Raw genomic sequence first — 15974 nt, 5'->3', positions numbered from 1 at the left:
TATTTATCACAAATATTATGACTAAAAACAACAACAGCAATAGTAAATAATACATTGGTAGGGCTATTAAGTCGTCAAGCGCTGGTCATGCTGACAGGCTGCTTCTGGGAGTAGAGAGAAGAAGGAATGGAACGTGGAAGGGGGGGGAAGAGTGTCTGGAACCTTAAACAGAAGCATTCCACGCTGCAACATTTTGTTACAGATCCCACTTGTTCACGTATAGCCTGCCTAGATTTTTCAAAGCACTTCACAAACTTGATCTCACTTACCTGCGTAATAAAACCACAGGGCAGGACAATATGGTTACACATCTGCAAGAAAGAGATGAGGACAAGAGACAGTGCCTTGCCATAAGGCTGGTGTGGAGAACCCTTGGCTCTCCAAATATTGCTCCAAACTACATCCCCTGCCATCCCTGGCCATCAGCCATGCTCCCAGGGGCTGCTGGGAGTTGTAGTTCAGCAACATCTGGAGGGCCAAAAGTTCCCCATGTCTGTTCTAAGGCCAACAACTTGGCTTGTGGCAGGTGTGAGATTGAAACCAGAGACCTCCTGGTTAGTAGTTGAATCTCTTGGCTACTGTGCTGAAATGGCCCCCTGTTTAAGCAGTATGTGCTATCCCACCAAGCTTTGGCTTAATGGTCAGGGGGGAAAATACCACACCTTTCAAACAGGAGTGTATTTTTAAATGGCAGGGGTCTGGCGGGAGAGGGTGGATTAGAGGAGAGACCATCCCTGATCATTACTATTTCTGCCCTGTCATTTTTGCTTGCTCTAGAGGCCGAGAGCTTCTAATTCTACCCCACTGTTTTGCTGATTTCGGAAAAGAGTGTTTGTTCTGTTTTGCATCCTCTCCCCACCAACAAATTTCACTACACTCAGTCTTACAGTAATATGGCTAAGTACCAGCGCCATGTGCGTTAAGATAAGCAAGCAGGCTTCCTGTTTACATGAACAAGGTGGTGGTGGTGGTGGAGGTGAGACAGTTTGCTTCACACATCTAGGGAGATGTGCCTATAGAAAGTCTCCTGTGTTGGGAGGGATGTCTCCCTGTGTTTTGCAGGGATGGGCAATCCGTGTGCACATTAGGAATCATTTGCCTGCAAGAGTGTGCTGGCTTGTGACAGCACTGGCATTTTCTTAATGGAAGAGGAAGTGATTCGTAGCTCTATCCCTGCTGGTCACATTCTTCCTGACTATGGCCGGCTCCACGAGTGCCTTGGGCTCCTTTCCCCTTCCATAGCTAGCAGTGGGGAGACCCGGTTTGTGCAGGCATGACGGCGATGTCGTCATCAGAGTTTTGGAAGGCCCTCTCTCCTACTTAAGGGACGCAGGTGGCGCTGTGGGTTAAACCACAGAGCCTAGGACTTGCTGATCAGAAGGTCGGCGTTTCGAATCCCCACCACGGGGTGAGCTCCCGTTGTTCGGTCCCAGCTCCTGCCAACCTAGCAGTTTGAAAGCACAAATTGCAAGTAGATAAATAGGTATTGCTCCAGCGGGAAGGTAAACGGCGTTTCCGTGCGCTGCTCTGGTTCGCCAGAAGCGGCTTAGTCATGCTGGCCACATGACCCGGAAGCTGTACGCTGGCTCCCTTGGCCAATAAAGCGAGATGAGCACCGCAACCCCAGAGTCGGTCACGACTGGACCTAATGGTCAGGGGTCCCTTTACCTTTACCTCTCCTACGTGCCATGATGGCAATGTTCTGCCTCCACTGTCAGACCCAATATGCCTCTGAATACCACTTGCTGGGAATTGCATTCCTGTTTGCAGGCTACCAAAAAACCCGCCTTACATTCTCATCTCTTACTCCACTGTCCTTAGCCTGTTTGCTCATGATGTTTCTTGTTCGTTTCTCGCTTTCTCCTGCCCACAGACAGCATTTTTCACGGAAACGAAGATATGTTTTACTGTAGATCTCAGAGCAGCTTGGACAGGTGCGCGATGGACTTCAGCTACTTGAACGGCAACGTTCCCAACGGCAGCGTGTGCAGCGCCCAGAGCATGAACTCTCTCAACCACTCGCAGAACTTCATCCAGGCTTCTCCGGTGTCCTCCAACCTCAGCATCCCTGGGAGCGACATAATGAGAGCGGACTACATCCCCAGCCATAGGCACAGCGCGATTATCGTGCCTTCCTATAGGCCGACGCCAGACTACGAGACGGTCATGAGGCAGATGAAGAGGGGGGTTGTCCACCCGGACAGCCAGAGCCAGTCCTTGAGGAACCTCAACATTGGGAACACCCATGCGTACAACCAACCCAAAGACCTTGTGTACAGTCAACCGGAGATCCGGGAGAGGCCTCCTTACGCCATTACGTACGGGCCTCAGGGCACTTACAAAAAACACGCCACGCCATCTGAGCAAGTGAACCCCATCAACGCTGCGCAGACGAAAGCAGCGGCCAGTTCCATTTCCCACACCGTCAGCACCCCGGAACTGGCCAACATGCAAGTCCCCAACAACCAGAGGTGCGGCACAGCGCACATATTAAAGAACTACCTTTTCAGGCCCCCGCCGCCGTATCCGCGCCCCCGTCCTGCCACCAGCACACCCGACCTCGCGAGTCACCGCCACAAGTATGTCAGCGGCAGCAGCCCCGATCTGGTCACTCGCAAGGTGCAGCTCCTGGTAAAGACTTTCCAAGAGGACAGCTCTCCGGTGGTTCACCAGTCTCTCCAGGAAGTTAGTGAGCCCCTTATGGCGGTCAAGCACCACGCGGCCGTCAACAAGCGCCACAGCCTGGAAGTGATCAGCAACATGGTGCGCGGCATAGAAGCGATGGCTTTGAAGAGCCTCAACGCCCCCCTGCCACGCAGGAACACGTTGCGCGAGCAGGTGCAGCAGGAGGAAGTGGGGCCCAGGGCTCACGAGGTCCAGCAGCTCCCTCACTACCACCACAAGAAGACCTTCTCAGACGCCACAATGCTGATACACAGCAGCGAAAGCGAAGAGGACGAAGAAGCTTCGGAATCGGTGCCTTCCATGGCGGCGCTCCATGAAAACGTGGAGTACAGCGCTCAGCTGCAGGCCGCCTTGGCTAGGATACCAAACAAACCTCCCCCTGAGTATCCGGGCCCCAGGAAAAGCGTCAGCAACGGGGCCCTGAGCAATGAGCAGGCGAACGTTTTGCTGGCTGCCTCTCGAGCCAGGGCTGTCAGGTCCGGTCCTGCGAAAGCCATCAGCATATCTCGGACTGATCAGGCGTCAGTCAATGGGTCCTCGCTCGGCCCATCCATCTCCGAACCGGACCTCACAAGTGTAAAGGAAAGAGTCAAGAAAGAGCCAGTGAAGGAGAGGCCTGTGTCGGAAATGTTTTCGATTGAAGACAGTATCATAGAAAGAGAGATGAGGGTAAGCATATTTTCAATTAGCACACAGGTGGGGTGGGGTGGAATCTCTGAATTGAACTGCTACAATAGATTTTTTTGCAAAAAAATTTTTTTGCAGAGCCATTGAAAAACTAGACCAGTGTTTCCCAAAGTTGGGTCTCCAGCTGGTTTTGGACTACAACTCCCATCATCCCTAGCTAGCAGGACCAGTGGTCAGGGATGATGGGAATTGTAGTCCAAAAACAGCTGGGGACCCAAGTTTGGGAAACACTGAACTAGACAGTCTTAAAAGGAGAGGTAAAGTCAATGCCGTTCTTTAATCGTGTTGGCTGTCAAGAAGTCAGATCAAGAATGTAGCTTTCGTAAAAGTTGAGATTGTAATCATACTGGCTAGAAACTTAATTTAAAGAATGGTGCTGAGATTCTCAAAGTGCTGTTCACGGCATTTGACTCTGTTGCATACCTTTTTCTTGTTGGGTTCAATGCTCCTAATCATGCCTCTAAGGTATAAGAGCTTCACATGTAATGACTCAGATTCAGGCACTGTGCCAGCGTGCCAGCCATAATTAAGCTACACCATAGTTTGAGGTTCCAAATATACAATAGGCAGCCATGGTTTGGAGCTGCTTGGTTGCTTTTCACCATGGAGCCTGCATGCTTTTCATTTCCCACCCACCCAGAACTCAGTTTCATCAGTTAACTCCCAGCTCCATGGTGCAGAAACCTCTTGAGGTCCTAGCTGTGGTTTGTCAGTAGTCTGTGAATTCAACAACAAACCAGAATTAGCACAAATTATTTGTTTGCAAACCAGCTTCAAACTGTGGTTCTTGATCCAGGTTTGTCGGCTCCAAGCCACTGGTCCTGTTTCTGGAGTGATGCTAAACTATAGTTCAGTATTATGTGAATGAGCAGACGTGGACCTTGGGCTTGCATGTTCCTCCTCTCCTCTCTTCTCTATACACAACTGCAAGGAGGAAATAGAAGCACCTTTACAGTTTTTCACTGACCAGAACTTACCATTGTATCAAACAAGGACAAACTATAGTTAGTTTAAATGATGGTTCATTGAAAGAAGTATTAAACTAGCTATTAAAACAAACCATGGGCTCAGTTTACAGCTGAACTCAGCCTCTGTCAAATACAGTTAAAGGCAGAACAAGTAATTTTGTAAGGAGGCTTTGCAAACAAAGATTCAACCACCCTGAAGAACTTTTTAACTCCTCTTTATTTCAACCTAACACACTCCATTGTCCTGAATGAGAGGCTGGAGCAGAAGGGAGACCTGGACTCTTTCATCAAGTACAGGCAAAAATACAAAATAGCTGAAGCCATTATCTCACTTCCAATCTCTCTCTCTTCCCCCTCACAATCAAAAGCTACCCACACTGAAGAATATTAATTCATTTTAGGGCAAGGTTTTCTTCCACAGCCACTCCCAAGAGCATAATTCCTTAGTTTATGCAGTTTCCAGGTCAGCCAGAAGCAACTAGACAGAAATGCATTGCCTCTTACAGTTCTGGAAACACCCAAGTTATATGCTCCTGCCAACTACAGAGGATGATGAGGCGATAAGGCTTGGGGAGTGCCGTAAGAGCAGCTTTCCTGGAAACACCTGGATTTGGCTTGCAGCTATTCCTTAGCCCCACTGAGCGATTGCAGAGCCGAGAAGAGCGCCTTCCCCCAATATCAACCATCTAAGGGGCTGTGATTGGCAGAGGACACACTATGGGTGGAGCCACCACTGGGTGCTCCCCAATTGGCAGTGACCCTTGCCATTCAAAAGGTCACAGAAGAGTCCATTCAGAGGGAAGGCAGTGAAAATTAACAATTTGTTATTTTTCTTAAGAATAATAAATTAATAAGCTGCTAAATGCTGAAACCAGCTTCTAAGTGGTTTACAAGTATAAAAACCAGTTGCACAAGCGTGTTGGTTTTTTTTTATTACAAAAAAACATAATTAAAATATGCAGTAAAACAGTCCTGTTTAAAACACAACAATTAAAATGTAGGTCGAGAAAGTGCTTTGTTTGCCCATAGTTTTAGGAGAATTGATGGTGCTTCTGAATGTTGAACCCACATTTGGAAGTAAATTTAGAGGCAGGGGAAAACGCACACACAAAAGAATAATTTAACTCATTTTAGAGCTTTGAAACGTTCTCGTTTTACATGTCACAATTTTGCTCCCTTCCACAACACCTCTACCTGGTGGCAACGGAGCATTTCCAATTGGCCTTTTCTTGAATTGGAGGTGGGGTGGGCGTTGGATCCGTATTTATTCACTTTATGCTCAACAGAGCCCATTGTACTAATTTCAATGTAACAATGCTGTTTAAAAATCCGCCACCAGTCTGGGCTTATGTATCATCTTTGTGGTTTGTTTGGCTTGCTTGATGCGGCTCACTCTGTGCCTAACATTTACACAGACACGCACAGCACGCAAGGGGGGCGGGAGGGAGGGAGAGAGAGACGCCTGTTTTTGATAGCAGGTCCCCTGTATCGTGGGACTGTTCCTTTGAAATTAAAGCTCTGCACTCATGTAGGAACAGGCCCCCCGGGGAAATAATAGGAAGTTTAGGAGACGCATTTGGATTTGCTCTGCTAATGGCCGTCATCTGCACTCCTCGGCCGGAGTTGTAGATTTTGTGGGAGATTAAAAAGGCATTCCAACATTCTGCTGGCATTATTTCTAATCACCCCGAGATGAAAGCATGCCTTTTCTTGCCAAAAGTATCTAGAGAAACAGAAGATGGCAGGCCTGGAGGCCCAGAAGAGGCCCTTGATGTTGGCAGCGCTCAACGGTCTCTCAGTCGCTCGAGTTCCAGTGCCTGAGGACAGCCAGGATGAAGCAGTCAAGGTGCCAATGGATGAGCGGGTAAGAATAGGACTAGCAAAACAAAGGGCCGCCATTTTGGTTTCTGTCGGCAACGGCTTCTGAAGTATTAAAAACCAGGTGATGTATTGCAATGCCCCGGTTAGCACACGGCTGCAGAAATCACGACTGTGCATAAGACTGCTGGTGTAACATGAGGATGCATGTAATTGGGGCCAGATCTGGCTCATGCAAATTTTGCCTCAGCCATGAGCCCTTGTACAAAACCTCTGCCTCACAACAGAAGAGTATTTTGCCCACAGAAGTCTCCATAAGCACCGAAGGGTATTGGAATAAATGAAATGTACACACCTGTAGACATTTGTTGTCCCATAAGCATGTTTCTGTAGGATAAAAGTAAAATAAATGCAGACTGACTTAGGCAGCTGTTATCAGCACACCCACAGTGCTTGTTAGTGGGTTAGTGGTTTTGTTTTCTCACTTACACAGTATGGACGCACCCATGTGTGCAAATGTGCACCATGGCTTCACAGACTTTCACTCAGCGCTATCATTTCCCTTGAAATTTAAACAGGCAACTCCCAATTTATGCAGGGGTTACGTTCCAAGGCACCGCGTGTTCAAGTGAAATTGCGTGTATTTGAAACACAATTGGAAAAACCTGAAAACACCCTGCTCCGCCCTGTTCCCCTCTTTTCTGTGACATTTTTGAGTCACTTCCAGGTGTGGCACATTTGTGTGTGATCACGCTGATATCGGACGTGCTTGAAATGTATAGTGGTGTTCATCGAGGCTGTTTCCATGACCAAAGGTCCTTACATTGTAAGACTGAGACTCTAGCCTTTGCAGACTATTTCCATCTAAAGATCAACACAGCCAGTTAGGCCCTGCTGGTCTTCCAAGACCTCTCACCATATTTTGATCTGGTGGACCATGCAAATTTTTTTTTTCATCCCCAGGGAAATGAAAGGGTTTTTTAAATGGTTCCACTCCTCCCCCATGTTACAGTCAGAGAAAGTAATTGGGGATGGGGTGATTATTGATTTCACCTCTTCGTTCTTTGAATGGTCCTTTGGCCTCAAGTGTCTACTTCTTCCCAACTGTCTTCTATGTGAAACAGGTGGGATAGATTATCAGGAGTTTTGGATTATGATGTCATCTGTAAAATACCTCCCCACCCCACCCTGTAGAGAACGTAACTCTGGTAGAGAGTTTAATGCAGGCAAGATGGAGGAAATAGATGACCCTTAGCATTCTTTGGGGGGGCTCCTCGGATGATTTATCTCATCATTGAAAGGCAAGCAACTGCAGTACAGTGGGTGCTTGGGTTGCGAATGTGATCTGTGCGGGAGGCATGTTTGCAACCCGCAGCGTTTGCAACCCGCAGCACCGCGTCTGCGCACGTGCGGGTCACAATTCGGTGCTTCTACGCATGCTCAAAGTGCGATTTAGCGCTTTTGCACATGCGCAAGCGCCAAAACCCGGAAGTAACCTGTTCTGGTATTTCCGGGTTTGGCACGGTGCGCAACCTGAAGCATCTGTTTGCGCTTTATTTTATATGAGGAATCACTTTTGAATAGAATGTCCTCTTTGGTGTTTTTGTTTTAAATTGAAAATAGTGCAAAATCCTGAGGAGGAAACTAGAAGAGGGGATGGTGTTCACTGAGTATGAGCAGATTCCAAAGAGGAAGGCAGACGGGGTCTTTACCACAGCGACGCTTCCAGAGAACTCCGAGCGTAACCGTGTCCGAGAAGTTATTCCGTATGAGGAGAACCGTGTGGAGCTCGTCCCAACCAAAGAAAACAACACGGGCTACATCAACGCCTCACACATAAAGGTAAAGACTGGGGGGACGGAAAGAAACTGCCTTTGTGGGTAGGAAAGCTGGGCTTGAACTTGGGAGGCCAGAGTTCAGATGTGAACTGTGCTGGGATGTGAACTTACCGGGCTGGCCAGTCCCCAGACACTCTTCTCAGCCTCAATTAACCTATATACAATCCATGCCTGTCGTCACGGGATTGTAATAATTATAATTTGTTAAACATTTTTTTTAACATGAATAGTGCCTCCCCCGCCTTAACCTTTCTTTGTCCTCAGAATAACCTTATTCCGTGACTCAGCTTGGGCTGACACAAGGCTTTTTTCCTTTTTTCTTTCCTTTTTACCCTTCTCTTCAGCCACACAAAGCAACTGAAAGCAATCATTAATAAGGCAGTCCCTTCCCTCAGGCTTACAATGTAGAGGCAACAGCACAAAGGGAAAAGGGACTTGGGAGGGAGGAGGAAAAAAGCAAACTCGGAGCACCAGTTCACCAGTGTTATTTCTGGCAGGGAAGGTAGGGGGAAGCAAGCTCTGTTCTTTGGCTGATGAATGCGGCCACGTTAGTCTCCCATTGCCATACTGTTCTTCCTGGATCCAGGATCCTTCAGTCCCAAGGTCAAAGCCAGGGGCGAGGGTGTGCTGCCCTTCAGCTGTGCAGTCCTGGGGCAACTGTCAGCTGAAGCCAAGTGCAGCTTCTCCCTCCGTGACCAGGGAATAGGGCCAGGTTGATCTCCAGCTTGCCATAATGTTCTTCTGAATGGCAGCCTCCCAGTGGCCCTGAGCAAACATAAGTAGGATCACATTGTTATGTCCCTCTTTTGTAAGCGAAGACAGCAGGCTTCCTTGAGGACACTTTGTGAGTCTGGTAAGGGTGGGAAAAAAACCTCAGTGTGGATTGTGGTTTTCACAATTCACTCAGAGCATGCACAAAAATGCCTGGTACAAATAGATTTGTGTGTTGCCCAGATTCCACCAGTGCAGGTATTATCAGTTATTCATTCCTGCTACTCTGAGTGTCTTGGAACAAAAGTTAAAAACAGGCTGGAAAGCTGTGCGAGTGCTGCAGGTTCTGTAAAGACTTTTGCCTTGAGCCCAGTAAGGCACCCTGGGTTCTAGCCTAGGTGCTGTCTGCAAAGGAAAATCTGTGCCATCCTCAGTCCATTGCTGAACCTTGCTTTGAACTCTGCTGCTTCTCAGACCCTGGCCCTATGCCGCCCCTACGTTCTGTACCCTGAATTTGGAAAAGCTGAACAATCTGTGAAAGGAAGGTAGATTTGGGTGGCATTCGTGACCCTTCTCCCTTCTGTTTTATCCTAATTACCCTGCAAGGTAGGTTACGTAGAGAGGGAGTGTCTGGCCCAGGGTTATACAGTAAGCTTGATGGCTGCGTGGGGATTTGCATCTGGGTCTCTCCTGTCCACATCCAGGACTCTTAACCACTGTGCCTGTGTACACACCATCTACTTGCACTGGTATGCTTTCAAACTGCTAGGTTGGCAGAAGCTGGGACAGAGCAACGGGAGCCCACCCCATCACACGGATTCGAACCGCCAGCCTTCTGATCGGCAAGCCCAAGAGACTCAGTGGTTTAGACCACAGTGCCACCCGCTTCCTTTACTTTTACCGTACACACCGTACATTTATCAAAGAAACCTGAGAACTACAGTTGGTTAATTTGCTGTGAGTTGTAGCACTGAGAGGGATAAACTCCACTTCCTAGAATTCTTAGGGGAGACGGAAATGTGCTTTAAATACGCTTTAATTGTACGGCCTATAGGAGAGTGGCTCTGGAAGCAAACCTCTTTGCATCAGGAGTGAGGAATCTGTGGCCCTGCAGATGCTGTTGGGACTCTTAACTCTCACCAGCCTCGGCCAGCAGGCCGAATGGTCAAGGGTGATTTGACAAAACTTGAAACGGATCTGCTTTTATGAACATTTTCTGCGTTGGTCAAAACAGTATTAAATTATGAGCATATCTTGGCTGCAAGTCATCCGTACCAAGTTCCAAGCTTGGTTTGGTCATAAATTTACAACGCTAAGCCCTTGTTGAGTCAAAACACCTCTCTAAAACCAGAACCCTGTCAGATTTCTGCCAAAAGATCTGGTGGGTAGCAGATACTGTGTGTTTTTGGCACAACCTACCTCAGCTTGGATGACTGATTACGGAATCTGAATTCCCGCCCCCCCCCCCATCCATTTGAGGTGGGGGGGAGGACAAATCATTTCTGAGAGCATAATTTTGCTCCATCAGGTGGCAGGGGCCCAGAAAGAATTCTCCCCAGCCAGCTTTAAGAGTTCATATTTCATCTTGTGTGTCAGCCTCGGACGTACCCACATTGTTCTGTAGCGCATGTAGCGACATGTGCTGATGCTTAGTAGTATACAACCCTGTGTGCTGCCAGCACTTCCCCCCTCCCCCTCTTCCAAGGGCCTGTTGCAGAAGCCAAGCAGATGTTCTTTTGCTCAAAAGGTGAAATTGCATCTGCAGATTTTTACCTCTGCCACGCAGCGAGTGTTTTTCACCCAGTTATCAATTTTTAATATCCGCAGAGTGCTGCCATGTTCCAGGCTGTGCACTCCCTCTGGACTATTTATGGGTTTTTTCTCCATGCCTTGTGCCAGCAGGCTGGGCGGTTGGACCACGGCGGAGCAGGCAGAGCAAAACTCCCGTAACATTGCGATAAGATCTTGCCCCAGACTCCTACACTGCTAGACCCAAGCTTGCAATCTTCCGTAGGGTTGTCTGCCTTTCCCTTTTTGCTTTGATCCTGGCTGTCAAGATGAACATGCCTTCAGTCTGTGTATGCTAAAAAAAGAAGAAATCTGTTTTCAGTGGGTGCGCTCATATCTCCACATCAGCAAACAACTTTCTCTTTACTTTTGAGCTGCTGGAATATAGACACGCTATGCTTCTGGATACCAGTTGCTGGAAATTGCAAGTGGAGAAAGTGTCATTGAACTCAGTTCCTGCATGTGGGCTTCCCATAGGCATCTGGTTGTCCACAATGAGAACAGGATGTTAGTCTAGATGGGCCTTTGGCCTGGTCATGGAGGGCTCTACTTACGTTCCTATGTCCAGATTCTGAATCTCACTGAAATTGTTGGGATCATTCTTAACTAGTTTTTCAACAGCCTTTGGTGTTTCTCACCTCAGATGAAATAAACATGTCTATCTCTCTCACACACAAACACCATATAATGATGTGCTCACCTTAGGAGCATGTTTATGTAGGCCTTGAATCTTGGGGTGGCGCTAAATGGCTTTGGCCCTGTATACCTGAAGGAGCGTCTCTACCCCCATCATTCATCCCAGACACTAAGGTCCAGTTCCAATCACCTTCTGGCAGCTCTCTCGTTGCCCACCCTGTGGAACTCCCTCCCATCAGATGTCAAGGCAATAAACAACTATCTGACTTTTAGAAGACAGCCCTGTATAGGGAAGTTGTTAATGTGGGATGTTTTACTGTATTTAATGTTTCAATTTGTTGGAAGCCTTCCAGAGTGCCCCGGAGTGTCTGGGGCAACTCAGTTGGGTGAGCGGCATATAAATTGTTGTTGTTGTTATCATCGTCGTCGTCGTCGTCATGTGCCAGAGGCAGACCTGCTTCTTCTGATTCAGGTTCCTCCCCTCTACCCCGCCACCCTGCAAATTTGTAGAATGGGTGTTTTGTGGGTATTTCATCTGGAAAAAGGAGGGATGGAAAGGGATTCTGAACGCTGCATTGACTGTTGTTTTTCCTCCATAGCCCTGGTCATTTTCTGTTGCTTCCTTGTTTCCAACATTGCCTTCTGAAGCTAAGCCAACCAGGTCCTAAAGCCAAAATATAAATAGAGGGTCATGTTTTGTGCATGTAAGAAAATTCCATGTTGCTGTAACAGCAGCAAGGATAGATGAGTGGGTTAAGGTGGCTGTTAAGCACGGACCTTTATGAGCTCATGACGAAGAGCATAGGAAGGTGTCTGGTACTGAGTCAGACCGTTGGTCCATCAGTAAGGTTTACCAGTGTCCTGGCAGCTATTTTCCAGGGTCTTGAACCAGTCCAACCTGAGGATGTCAGGGATTCAAGGACTGAACCTTGGACTTCATGCGTGCAAAGCAGAAGCTCTACCAGTGAGCTAAGGCCCTTCTCTAACTATGCACAGTTGCTATGCAGAGAGAGAGAGGTGAAGATGCTCAACTGTGGCATGAATTTTATAGTAATCTATTGTTCTTTCTTTCTCTCTCTCTACCTCAGGTTACAGTGGGCGGAGAAGAATGGCACTACATAGCCACACAAGGACCTTTGCCACAAACATGCCATGATTTCTGGCAAATGGTGTGGGAAGAAGGGGTGAATGTGATAGCCATGGTGACAGCGGAGGAGGTATGTAATATGTGGTTGCATGCTAACAAATCTCCAGAGTCCTCTTCACAGGGAACTCTGCAAATTGTACCTCTGTAAGGTGTATAGGGGCCTCCTAACAACCTTAACAAACTTTGGGGGAAGCCATGACTGTTGCTGTCGTAGCAGTTTACATATATGGCATGAATGTGGACGAAGGCAGATTTCCGTCTGTCCCAGCGTTATATCTTTTATAAAATGTGTCCAATCAGAAGGTGTGGTGAGGTTCACAATATGATGGTGATACACATTCCCCATTTTAGTTACTAGCATCTGATACTTGGATGGAACAGCACAATTTGGTGGCCCATCTTCGGGCCTGGAAGTGGGGGAGAAGAGGGGCAGAGGTGGATTTAGGGGAGCATGACCGGTTTGGTGGCACTGGGAGTGAAGCCTTGGGGTGCTGCAGGGGCACCACAAGTGTGGTGTAGATTGGAAGTTGGGGGAGAATTTGACGTTGCACAGGGTGCCACTGAAATTTGAGGCCCCAAAGTCCACCACTGGGGGGTGGGGAGTTGCTCACTGCACCATCACGGCCACAAAGTCCTGGTGCTGTCCCCTCAGAAAACCTCTTGGAATGGCATTCATCCAAGTAGGCCTGCCACCGACCTCAAGTCGACCAACACTGCAGATATAGGCAGTACATTCAGAGATGTTTTGTTTGCTTGCATTTTCTCTTCCCCACCCAGTCCTAGTTCAGACCTGAGAGCATGCATTCCTTGGGCCTCTGTGGGCTTGCTCTCTACCCTTTGATCAGCTTGTCCTGTGCTAGAGGATAAGAGCGAGAGCCACTCTTGAGATTGGACCATGTTTTATCTTGTGTACGCTAGGGGAGGTTCAAATAGTTGCGTGCATGTTTTGAAGATTTAGGAAGTGCTCTCCATGACAATCTGCTTCTCTCTGCCGGTCCTTTTGCTCTCCTGTTTGCTGTTTTGTTTTTCAAACTTCCTTTGAACCTTTGCCTGGGATGACTCAACCCCTTACAACTTTGTTTGTATCAGTCTAGCGGGCCGCACAGTGTAATGATGGAAGTTTAGCTCCATTAGAAGATTGCTGCATGCCAAACAAAGCAGTGGATTCTGAGAACACAAAGCTGCCCTTATTTGAGAAGAATGATATTCTCAACCCATCCAAGGCCACCTCTGCATTACTCGCATCCTTATCAGCTGCGAATACATCAGAAGTTGTTGTTCCAGTCAAAGCATCCAGTAAAAAGAGAGAAAAAAAGTCGCCTTTATTCCCATGCCAAGCAAAACAGTTATTTCTGTTGTAATCCCACAACTGTATGTTGTGCTATAAACCTGGCACACACAAGTAACCAGCCCTGCATCCTGTTCAGAACTCTGCTGCCTTTACAGGGACACAGGAACAGCTGTTCTGTTTAAATAGTGTGGCCCGATTTCCCCCATTTTAAACATTTAGCACTATCAGCTGTTCAGAAGGGGGAGCAAGAGTCCATTAAATGCACAGTTACAGAGTAATCTGACCACAGAGAAAGCCTCTTTCTAAGCGGCGGCAGGCAACGGGGTTGTCTTATGACCTGAACTCTGATTATATGCATGCATTCATATTATGGCTTTTATGAAGCTTGGAAACAACGAGGAATCTCCACTGTCCTGAGACGCTGGAAATTTGCAGACAGTAATTGCAGTATGAATGCACACTCCGTGATAAGAGGGCACTCCTGGAACCCCAGGATGCACGGAGGCAAGGGAGATGTTCATGGGGAAACAGTCAAATAGGATCAGTCCCTTGCCCGCTCCCCATTTTCCTCTGATGTCCTCACTCGGCTATTTTCTGGGAAACTATAACATGATGCCCTGAGGTGGTTGCTTGAACTTTGGGTTTGTTGTTATCCCCCACAACGAAGCGCATCTGTGATATTTTCTGTGCAGTGCTGTAAACACACACTAGAAATGCTTTGTCTGGAGCACACAGCATCGTTTGAGGCTGCATGTTGTTGTGCCGTTATTAGTCTCAACGCACATTTTGGGACTGTGAACAATTATTTCGAGCCATTCTCTTAATTCCTTTACATGGGTCTTCAGATTTTGCTTGCGGCATGTACAGTCCATACAGGTGTGCCTAAGGGTATGTAATACTGACTTCACTTGTTCTGTAGCTGTGAAGTCTTCACTGGTTGGTGGCGCCAGCTTTATCATGGCTCCCTGAGGGAGAAGGGGTCAGTTTGCGTAGAAGTTACACTTTGCCAGGGTTTTGCCCAGTTTCCCTTGACCCTACAGCAGCTTCTGGGGTAGGAGGAAAGCATTTATGCTAGGGATCAGCAACTGGAGACTGCTGAGCCAAAACTTTCAAGGACACATTCCAGCCAGGCAAAACACCTGGGGGGTGATGAAAGGCTAGAGATGGGTGAGGCCTAGGTAGAGTTTTGAGGCCTGGAGGACCACAGCTGGCCTGCGTTCCTGAAGTTTTCCCACCCTTGCTTTAAACGACACTGGCACTGTACTTGATTTTTAGGCGTACCCATTGTTCACTGTGGTTTGTGGCTGTAAGAACAGGACCGTGCTGATTTTTTTTTGCTTCTCCTTCCTTTTGCTGTGGGACAGGAAAGAGGAAGAGCCAAGAGCCATCGCTACTGGCCGAAACTCGGCTCCAAGCACAGCTCAGCCACTTACGGGAAGTTCAAGGTGACCACCAAATTCCGCACCGATTCGGGTTGCTATGCCACGACGGGTCTCAAGGTCAAGCACCTTCTGCTAGGGCAGGAGAAAACGGTGTGGCATTTGCAGTACACCGACTGGCCGGATCACGGTTGCCCAGAAGAACAAGGCTTTCTCTGTAAGTTGTGTGTGTGTGTGTGTGTGTGTGTGTTTGAAATGTGGGTGCTTTCTTTTTGTTTTGAGTGAGGACATCAGTGAAGTTGAATTAAATACTGGAGTGGGTCCTTAGAACTATTTGCTGATGCACACACACATATGTGCACACATATATATACATATATATGGTGTGTGTGTGTGTGTATTTATATATATGCCACATAATGATACTGACATTTATTTGTTGAGCTTTAGTTGTAGGGAAGATTAATAATATAATTATTTATTTATATCCCACCCAACAGAATAATAATAATAATAATATGATAAAATATCAAACATTTAAAACTTCCCTAAGCAGGGCTGTCTTCAGATATCTTCTGAAAGTCAGATAGTTGTTTATTTCCTCAACATCTGATGGGAGGGCGTTCCACAGGGCGGGCGCCACTACTGAGAAGGCCCTCTGCCTGGTTATTATTATATTTGGATATGTGCTGGCTGAGGAGAGGGACCGAAAGTGGAACTGTATGTTAAAAAGAATATGTGAAAAACTATTAATAACAAAAAGGGAGGGAAATATTTTCTCAACTGTGTCAATAGCTTTGTTGTGGAATTGTGTCTAGGCCTTGTGTAGGAGTTCCACTTTGCCAGGGTTTTGCCTCGTTTCCCTTGACACTACTAGGGCAGGAGAAAAGCATGAATGCTAGGGATCAGCAGCTGGAGTCGGCTGAGTCTAATCTGGGGGTTGCATATCCCCATGTGCCAGCCTAGAGGCTGTGTGAAATTCCTGGAGTTTATGGCAGCAGAAGCTGCTTGCAGATCACTCCATGG

General features: G+C 47.5%; 1 protein-coding gene across 2 annotated transcripts in view; it reads left to right on the top strand.

Annotated features, from left to right (window-relative positions):
• Positions 1–15974, top strand: part of PTPN14 (protein tyrosine phosphatase non-receptor type 14) — a 118186-nt gene that overhangs the window by 87900 nt on the left and 14312 nt on the right. For both annotated transcript variants that reach the window (XM_028724654.2, XM_028724653.2), the window contains exons 13-17: positions 1874–3354; positions 6061–6204; positions 7782–8000; positions 12220–12348; positions 14934–15165. In XM_028724654.2, the coding sequence (XP_028580487.2) occupies positions 1874–3354; positions 6061–6204; positions 7782–8000; positions 12220–12348; positions 14934–15165 (2205 nt within the window). The remainder of the gene's footprint in view (positions 1–1873; positions 3355–6060; positions 6205–7781; positions 8001–12219; positions 12349–14933; positions 15166–15974) is intronic.

Source organism: Podarcis muralis, chromosome 3 (assembly GCF_964188315.1).
Source record: "Podarcis muralis chromosome 3, rPodMur119.hap1.1, whole genome shotgun sequence".
In the NCBI taxonomy this organism is placed as follows: Eukaryota; Metazoa; Chordata; class Lepidosauria; order Squamata; family Lacertidae; genus Podarcis; species Podarcis muralis.
Note: the sequence above shows the minus strand (reverse complement) of the source record. Positions and strands in the feature narration are given on the sequence as shown.